We start from the raw sequence: 10,037 nt of genomic DNA, 5'->3' as shown, positions 1-10,037 counted from the left end.
CCCCCGCCCCCCCTAAAGCTGAGCTTTGCATTTTGGATGTCCAAGGTGAATCAGATTTAATTCTACTAGGAATTACAACATTGCCTTAGGTATATATTTGCTAAAATAAGAAACTGAAACATGCTGTCTTAAAAGGAATCAACAAATCTAAAAAAAAATCTTATGCATCCATTTTAAATATTCTTCATATTTTTCTATAATATCGAAGTGTGCTGTCACAGAAGTGTGTGGAGAGTAAATACTTAGAATATGTCAGTTTAAGAAACTTTGTGTTTAATAGTGTTTTCTTAGTTTGATTCTTCCATCTCTTTATGTGTCCCTTTTTGTTTTCTCTTGTGACACAGTAAAACAAGTATGTATTCTTAACAAAGAGGCAGTTAAATTTTAAGCTTTCTAAAGTTAGTAGGCATATAGCTTTTCTTTGTAGACTTGTTTTAAAATGGGAACTGATCAAAGTTAAACAGTAAAGTTTTTAGATCATGAAGACTGGAAATACTATGTTAGAAAACTTTTGTTGCTGTAGATGCTGCAAGAATGTAAATTATGGTTTTGTGTTTGCTAAAATTGAATCTAACATTGTAAGCCCATGTAGAAAATTATCAACCCTAGCTGAAGCTACATCTTAGGGATTGCTTTTTCTAAAAAGAAAAGGAAAAATCCTTATTTGATATGATTATAAAACATGAGGGCCTGCCCCTGTATTGCCTGTGTTCTACACTCAATTCCATTGTAGAGGCATCTGACTTTTGTGATACAAACAAAATATATGATTGTCTAGAGGTTGTGTACATGGTTGTGTACATGTAATATAAAGTATCTCTGTGACAGCGTGGAAACGCCAGTAAATCTGTGTTAACATTTATAATGATTTAAAGGGAGAGTTTTAATGCATAATACAATAGGAGAAAAAAAGACAACACCAAATACGCTTTTCCTTTTCTAGTGAACTGGAACTGTGATGGTTTCTGATTTTCTTGAATGCCTTTTTGTAGGTTATAGATACTGCTATTTTGTTTAAAATCTGTCCAAGTATGTAATGATTGCGTCTATTTTCCACCTCTGCTTTTTTAGATGTTAATTGATCTATTTTTTTTTTCAGTCATCAATTCAAAGAAGTTTTGTCCTACAAGGTATGTAGAAGGGTTGCAGGGGGTGAGAGGATTATGTGCAGTTTCCTGCTTTTCACTGGGTCTTCTTATCAAATGAAATATAAGTGGTTATCTTTTAATTGCAAGGAGGAGCATGTGTTATGTGAAATATTCATTAGTAGTGCAGATGTCATTGTGTTGCTTTTTTTTCTACCATCCATTTTTAAAGGCTTCTTTTTCTTCAATAACCCTAAATAGTTTCTCCACAAAAGAACTTTTTTTATCATGATGTATAAGTGAGCCATTCCTAAGATCCTTCAATATTTATCAGTTAACCATTACAGGATACCAGTTTATTTAGGTCTTAAATACAACTGTTTATACTGTGGAAATGTCTGATCATTCTTGAGGTAAAATTATTGCCTTTTTAGTTATTATTTTCTGACAAACATTAGATTTCTCTCTCTAATTTATGTCTGGAAGATTGGACGAAGTGAGTAGAAAGAGCTTATACTCATCAGCCTGAATTTTATACAGTATTGTTTAAAAATTGTTATTCAAAATGATTTAAAAAATATTCAAATGTGTTTTGACCGTGGGGAGTCAGAATCTGTGTGGAGATAGTCTGAGAGAAAAGTGGGAGCGAGAATCAATGAGGCATGCAGATCAGGCAGAATGAAGGTAACAGATAAAAGAGGAGTGAAAAAGGACAAAGCAGAGGTGGGCAGCAGACAACTGGTACTATCTGTTAAGTTTTGCCTAATGTGTTTAAACTAGTTAGTGATGAGCAACCAGAAATTTGAAGGTTAGATGCACTTAATGTGGCATGGAAAGAAAGTGTTTCCATTTGAGAGAAGCAAGGTTATACAGAAACTTTACTAAGTGTATGTGTCAAATCCTAGATGAGGGTCTTGGTGTTTACAATATAGAAATGAATTTTTGAGCTACAGAGTAATCCTTTGTAACAGAAATATGACACACACAGAGTATTTCTAATACCCAAATGTTTTTTGGGACAGTAAGCATAGCAAACATGCTATATGTAGTGGGAAAATGGAGATTATCCTTTTTAATCCTCAAGTAAGAAGGCATTTAAAAAATTCAGAAAATTTCCAGCTATCTTATATAGGAAAGTTCAGTTACTGGTAATACACTAATCTTATCTTCATGACAGTCTGATTTATGCATACTTTACTAATTTACATGGAAATAAATACCGTAGATTGAGATGATAAAAGCAGCAAAGTGGATTTGGACCTGCCATTATTTTTTCCCTTGATTAACATTATTTTCAACATCTGTATATATATGTTTCTAACACATAATCACAAAGGACTCAGGTTTCCGTTCAGAAAAAGTTTATTTACTGACATATTATTAAAAGTAGACCTGTTGACAGTACAGAGGGAGATGGTGACATATAAAGTTAAGGATGCCTAGATTAGGATAGTGCATATAATATCATTAAAGCTCAATGAATTTTTTTCTTAATCTGTTAATCCATGAAGGTTTAAATCACAGGGTTTGTCAACACTATAGAAGTTCAGCATTTATTCTTTGTGTTGCAGAAGGGCACAGGGGCCAAGCACAGTGCTAAAAAATATTGCTGCTCTTACTAATGTAAGAGTGTGTACAAACAGTCTAGGCTAGTTGGTGCCTCAAATAATCCTAGTTATAAATAACTTTTGTTATACAGCTAGCTATATGTGTTTTTATATTTCATATTAATAAATTGTTACAGGTTATTGGCTATTAGCCAAAGCTGCCATGTGTTAGCCAGACGTTGTCCATGTCACCCCTCTCCCGTTCCCATTTTAAATTCATTTCTCTTATCTTTTATTTTAGTGAGATCTAAAAAGACATCCAGAAGTCTGGCAATTCCAAAACTTTTTTGATTAGAACATTATGCTGTAATTCATTAGTTTATAGCTGCAAAGAATAAGGTTATGATAGCTGTAGATTTCTACCATGATACATTTTGAGACATTTGTGAAGACACTCTCCTTATAGGAGAATTGGAAAGTAAAACTGAATGATGTTGCACATATAGCTTTGAAAACTTAATAGGAATTGAAGGCGTGGATGTTCTAGTGAGCAGATTAACTGTTTATGCACACACAAAATTTGGGCAGTTTATAATTATTATCTTCATTATTTTAGAAATGCTTTTCTTCTTATTGCTGCCAACAGGGAATATGACAATTTGATGACTGTGTGATGGGGAAACAATATAGTCATAACTTAGGCTCTAGTTTAACTTTTTTGATCATCTCTGTAGGAAGCCAAGGCATTAGAGTGAGTCCAGATTTTCAGGTTAAGTGGCGAGGCTTACCTTGGCTCTGGTCTAGGCAGAGGAGCTGCAAACCTGGTGTTGCAAAGAGCTGGGTTGTGCTGGGTGCCTGAAGGCTAGTGAGTGGTTCTGTGCTAATGTGGATCTTCTCTCTCTCTCGCCCCCCCTCTGAATCCCTCTTTTTCTCCCCAAGCTGCCTATCACTGCTTCTCTCCTAACAGCAGTCACATTGCCTGTGGCTCTCCTTCTCCTCCATTCTCCAGTAGTCACATCTGGGTTTGATGTTTTCAGATCTTTTGTACTACAAAAATAGCCATATTTGAACTGAACTGACTGGGCATAACTTGTTTAAGTCCTAAACATGTTATAACATGTTTTCATTTTGCTTGCATACTTCTTACAGAGCTGTGAGCTGAAAACCTTCATGTGAATGAGCTGTACTAGAGAACAAATATCCCTGCCTTTATTTAAATGAGTAATATTTCAGTATCAAGTAGCGATAATATTTTAGATTGTAATATGTGGGCAGACTTTTTTGTGGTCTATTAAAGTTATGAATTGGTTGGAGTGTACTTGTGGAGGGAGTTACCATCTTGATTTAATATGAAGATGGGATTTCATTCAGGTTTTTTGTGAAACGAAGACTTTTGGATATTTATGTCCCCCTAATAAAAAGCTGGAGTAAGTATCCTTACTTAGGATACTGAAGGAAGCTGAAGTATCCTTAGGTGAAGTTGTTCTCTCCATCGGTTGCAGGAACCAAACCTTTAAAAATAATCATTTTATATCAGGCAAGAATTAAAAAAAAAAATATTTTTTTTTTCTTTTTGATGCAAGACACATGTCCTTTTTTCAGAACTATAGCTCTGGAAGCTTTGCTTTAGCAGAGCACTTTTTGTTGTCCATTTCTGGTTTCTCCCCATGGTATTATAGGAGACTTGGGAATGTTGTACGGTTCTAAAATGGTTCGGATTTACTCTGTCCTGTACTTAATATTACAGCTTTCCCAGAGAGCACAGCTGTCATCAGAGCTTTAATTTCATTGCTACACCTTCAAGGCTTTTTCTCTCACCATATGGCAAACTTACCTTCCTTGGCTTGGCTGGTCTTTGAGAAACCATGTGCTACTACAGACGGTGTTTTCTGAAGGCAAATGGGGATGGGGTTCTGCCTTGTGTAGTGATCTAAGCAGGGAGTATGGTGGTGGGACTAACCCTCCACTGCACCATACCCTTGGGTGACAAGACAGGAAGAAAGCAGCAGCAGCTGTTGTAGAAGCCTCTGCAGAAACTTGTAAGTGGAACAGGAATAATTTGAAAGTGAATGTAGGGAAACTTTCCTACTCACAGCCAGGTATTTTTTGCCTTCAGGATCAATTTTGCCTTCAGGATCTTTTGGGTTGACCCTGAATAGATTTGGCAGAGCAGAGGAAGTTTGACCCACAGGGTGATTCTTCTGGGATTCAAAATCACTGCTTGAGAGAAATGTGCAATAGTTGAAATGACCTGTCTAAGAATTTTGTCTTCGCTGCTTATTGGTGCAGAGATGCTGCCCCACTATGACTATGCCAAAAGAAAGCTGTGTTGCTCTTTAGTAACTGAAGGCAAAATTAGCCTGCCGTATGTCTTTGAAGAATGCTATCTTGTATACATTGCATCCAATGCAACTGCTGCAGAGAATTAGAGAAAATTTAGCAAGAAACAAATACTCATGAGTAGAAACGTGGTTGTGGTTACAAACACTTGATTTACACATGTATTTACGAGCCCAAGCAGTATCAAAATTGGGATTTGCACACAGATAATTTTTCTAGAAATACAATCTTCAACATGATAGTGTTTTTGATACTTTTAAACATTTTGTTAGATTTTTCTGACTTTATTTGGAAGAGGGGAAGGCTACTGGACCAAATTTCTTTACCTTTTTTTTCCTAGGAGCACATGATCCTTTGCAGATTTGCAGACCAGACAGCTGTTCAGCTTCCACCTGAACGCAGGCTAATTGGTATGAATTTCTGCAGCTGTTCTGTAAACTATCTCAGTATTGAATTTACCTTGATATATAAAGAAGTAGTACACTTATTAACAGGGCATTAAGTTGATGTCTTCACATAACACTTGAAAAATTTTAGTTTCTTAACATTTTGCCTCTTGCTGTTCTGAACTAGGATATAGAAACTCTTTTCTTTCAGAATTATCAATATGAGATAGAGGATTTGCATTTCACTGATTTCTGTTGCTTCACCATTTTTTTTCTCCCACCGTTCTCTGAAAAGAATGAGGTCATTGTAAAGTTCAGTAAAGTCCTGCTATTACCAGTTTATCTTACATTAAAAGTGCAGGCTATTGATAGTGATTTTCAGTGTGCAGCCTTTGTTCCTCCTTGTAATCGCTGTTGAAAACTCTCTTAGAAAGGCAAACATTTAATGCCAGCTGGAAACAGCAATCCTAAATTGCAGAGGTTAGGCCTGCTTTGATACAGGCAGGCTTAAGAGCATACAAACCTGTTTCGCCCACCTCATTATTAGGATCATCATGATAATTATAGAAAAAAAACCAGAAGGTTTTATGGGATTTTTTTTTTTTTAATATTTAATAATATTTATAATCTGAAGACTTTGCCAAGAACACAGTTTGGCTTACCCCTTACCTGGGGTACCAGCCTTCCCATTGTGGGGAAACTTATGTTATAGCTACAGCAGTGCATGACTCAGTTTTTACCTTTTGGTAACCAGTTCTGTTTCAGGTTTGTACTTTATTGCCATTCTGAGAAAGAGCAGCTGCCTTCTGTTGCAATTAACAGCCAAAGTAAGCCGATCCCTGAGATTTTAATTTGTTGGTCAGGTGTCAATGATTTCTGAGGAAAAAAAATGCAAGAAGCTATCATTAAGATAGCAGGAATTTCGTTACTCAGAAGGACAGCAAAATACGTAACACTTCAAATATTTGGAATGAGCAAAGCCATTTCTTCATTATGTGCAATATTCTAGTATTCTTTCACTTACAAAAGGGTAAAATGTGCTCCTGTCTGGTATTAATGTTCTGATGGAAGCTATAAACTAGCTTCCAAGTCAGAAAAGACAGAAGGGACTGGGAACTCTTGGGATGTAACTGTGCATTCTTGGCTTGCCAGAAACTCTTAGAAAGTATATTGCAGCAGTAATAGCAAATAATCATGTTTTAAAAAAGCTGGAAATAACTATCTATTTTGTAATAAATTTGTTGGCTCTTTTGCTACCATCACAGTATTTGAAAAAAAATTAAAAAGGGCACTGTTCAGTTACCAGTGTAGCACCCCGCATTGTCTCCTGCTGCTTGCCAGGTGGACTGAAAATTGGAAAAGGACCCAAAAAACATTTGTAGGAGATACATAGTGAATTTCTTTCGTAACTAAGGACTTCAACTGAGAAGGAGAAGATAATTTCTGGCTATCAGCTCACTGTGGAAAGACAGAATAGATTGAACAGAGTTCTTTATTAAAGGGTGATGTGCATCAGCTGTTCTGAAATACACAGATCCTGAGGGGCATGTTTGTGCCACCTACCCAAAACTTGTACAGGCACCTAACAAATGTATACCAGGGCTTGTAATGGTACAGGCACTCAAGCCCTGTATATATTCAGGGAGAGAGGTAGGCGGTACCAGAGGGTAGTTTGGAATGCCAGACTTGTATTCTGATAGTAAACAGAATGAATGCTCCGGTCTCTTCCCTTCATCTGAAGCCCCAAATATATTTAACTGTACAGTTCTGTCAGGAACAAGAAAAGAGGTAGAAACATTGGCTTTGAGACTGAAGCAAGATTGTGCCTTGTTCATGACTTGAGACTGTATAACTATTAGTGATGAAACATTTCAGGGAAGTGCTAAATCTTTCTTTTTAGGGAGTTTCAAACTGCTGAAAATATGATCAGACAAATCATTTCTGTATTTCAGAACACAATAGTCAATTATAATGACTAAATATGTAAAGACAAATGGCCCCATCATCTTGGCATGGCTGTAACACAATACAAACTTCAACGCAGAAGCAGCCGTTGAATTTATCCTTCCCATTTTTTTCTGCAGGTAAATCTGAGATAAGATTAGTTTTCATTAGTAATTTAGTATTTTTGTTCATAAGCAGTTACATTCATAGGTCTCAAATCAATTACACTATCAGTTTCTTATTTTAGTCTTTTATTGATATTCAATAAACAGAGATTTTAAGGTTTTAGATGAAAGTACAGGAGGAGAACAGTTACGGTTATAAAGGGGATAGAAGTTTGGTAATTCAGAGAGCTAAGGGGTAAGCTACGCATTCTTTTTCTTCCTGTGGCTTTTACAATAATGCATGGATTTTTCTGTAAGTTTTGCAAATACTGAAATAGTTATGCCTGTTACGTCTCTCCAGTTATAAAAAGTTAATAATCCTTCTCAAGGTCTTTGCTAAATGAGGGTTACAAGTCACAGATGTGATTTAGAACTATTAATGAGTGTCTATTTGAAATAAAATGAAGATAGTTTTTTAAGTAGATTTGGAGCTTATTTTTTTAGATTACTTACTGATGTGTTTTTCTAACACTGAATATTGAAGTGCACATTTCTGATAACGTTTCTACATTTTTAGAGTTTCCATGCTTTCCTTTGCTCTTGTTTTAGGAAAGCAGAGTATGGGGCTTGTGGATCTGGATCGGGCATGGGCTGCAGAAGAACATAACTACTCTGTCCAAGTTATATCTATGGAGCCAGAGAGTTGTTCTCCAAAGAACAATATGTTTGTGGGCATTCCTACTTAGAGTATGAAACTTGCATTTGATTTGAAGTCGAACACAAATCTTCAGTACATAATGACATCCAGGAGATACAAGCATAGCTGGGAACCAGACATCACGCATCTTGAACCCATTGCATTTGGAAAAGGAAGCAGCACAAAAAGTCTTAGAAAGTGAAGTGCATGCAGAGCATCACAAATCGTACTTGTAATGTGTCATTAAGCAACTTTTGGTTCTCTTACTGAGAAGTTTCTGGATCTAACAGCTGTGCATGGAATCATATCCATCTGTAAAGGTTTAGAAAAAAGTTGGTCTCCTTGAAGGGAAGGTGATTTCCTTTTTAGTAAAGCTGTCTTGGCTGCTTCAAAATTGCATTCGTGGTCAAAACTGCATTTGTGTTCATAAGCAGAGCAGTTATCAACCAATAATGCAGGTCACTAGAGGAACAGAAAAGATCAAATTTATGGCGTTAGTGAAGGAGGCTGTGCTACAGGTGGTGGCCTGACTTTGCTAAAGAATTCCATACAACTGTATGAAGATTATTTTTAATAAAAGTTTATTAGAATACTTCAGTTTATCAAAAATGTGTTCTAACTTGCCAATCTTTTTAAAAAGACTTAAAAATTATCTTTAAATATTACACAAGGATTCTGTAACCAGACGTGAAAGTGTGTTTAGTTAAAGAAAGCAAGCCCCTAAATTACCCATTGACCAGATGATGGGAGTTAGTGATGATGTCAGCGAATGGATACTTCACTGCCACCTCTGCTAATTGAAGTGCATTGCTTCCCATTCTTAAGAAACTTGCTGTCAGAAGAAGTATTTTAAGGACAGTTCATGTGTCTATATACATCATCTTCATTGATTTAACGTTCAGTTTAAAATTTGAACAGCGTTGCAATTGTGGAACCATTTGAAAAGATCAGCCACACTCATGTTACTGTAAAATGAGAATAAATGTTCTTCTGGGCTTTGGTTATTAGGGATTTTTCTATCCTAATTTAAAATCATCTGTTGACACTAGCACAATGGAAAATAGCTCCTAATGAGATTTTTACTGCATTTTTATGGGTTTGATGTGTTTATGAATTCTGCCATGGATTATTATCTGAAGTTTGGTCAGTGTGAACATACCTTCAGTGCACGTGGCACACAGAATTGCAAACAATAGGTATTGGAGGAAAAGAAAACATCCTGAAATACTTTATTCTTCATGAAACTTACATCTCTAAAATCTAAATACTTGGGGTTTTTTAATGTGAAGGCTGAAGGAAGCTGCACACTTACTTGGAAGCACAAAGGTGAGTAAGTAGGTATGAATTCATACCTTTAGCCTGAGTCCTTCAGTAGATAATGACAGAGTACTTTTTCTGCAACTTTTTATAGTTACAGAGTAACTGGAGGTTTGAAGAATATATAGCAAATATTAAATATATGGCCTCCAGGTCTTTATATTAAATATAATTGCCTCCAGGATTTTCTCTCATACTTGGCCAAAGAGAACTCAGTTTTTAAGATAGCAGTTTGTCAAGTCTGAACATTATTCATGTTAAAGTACTTCATTTAGAACTCCAGCTACTACATCTGGAGGGAGAAAATGTCTCTTCATTACCTTTTTGTGCTGAAGGGAGAACTCATCAAGGTGAGACACCTGATGCAAGCTTTGATGCTGTTTACAGTAAGGTTTTTCACAATGTTCTGCTTCAGGCGATGGGTACCAATATGAGTGCTTTAATTATGGTGATGTTGAATATTTGGCATGGTCTGATATTATGCAATAATAAATAGCTTTCAGTGGAGCAAAAATCTATACTGTTAACATGCTTCAAAATGTCTACATCTGTCTCAATAGTCTGTAATAGTTTTTGGACGTACCAGAAAAGGAGAAGGAATACATTTAGGATGTGCC

At 36.0% G+C, this 10,037-nt stretch overlaps 1 protein-coding gene across 1 annotated transcript in view; it reads left to right on the top strand.

Annotated features, from left to right (window-relative positions):
- Positions 1-8,695, top strand: part of LOC104625361 (glutathione S-transferase C-terminal domain-containing protein-like) — a gene marked incomplete at its 5' end in the record, with an annotated part of 14,746 nt that extends 6,051 nt beyond the window's left edge. The window contains 3 exons of the mRNA XM_010292970.1: positions 1,100-1,130; positions 5,313-5,382; positions 8,016-8,695. Of these exons, the coding sequence (XP_010291272.1) occupies positions 1,100-1,130; positions 5,313-5,382; positions 8,016-8,152 (238 nt within the window). The remainder of the gene's footprint in view (positions 1-1,099; positions 1,131-5,312; positions 5,383-8,015) is intronic.
- Between the last annotated feature and the right edge of the window lie 1,342 nt (positions 8,696-10,037).

This window comes from Phaethon lepturus, unplaced genomic scaffold (genome assembly GCF_000687285.1).
Source record: "Phaethon lepturus isolate BGI_N335 unplaced genomic scaffold, ASM68728v1 scaffold7408, whole genome shotgun sequence".
Classification (NCBI taxonomy): Eukaryota; Metazoa; Chordata; class Aves; order Phaethontiformes; family Phaethontidae; genus Phaethon; species Phaethon lepturus.
Note: the sequence above shows the minus strand (reverse complement) of the source record. Positions and strands in the feature narration are given on the sequence as shown.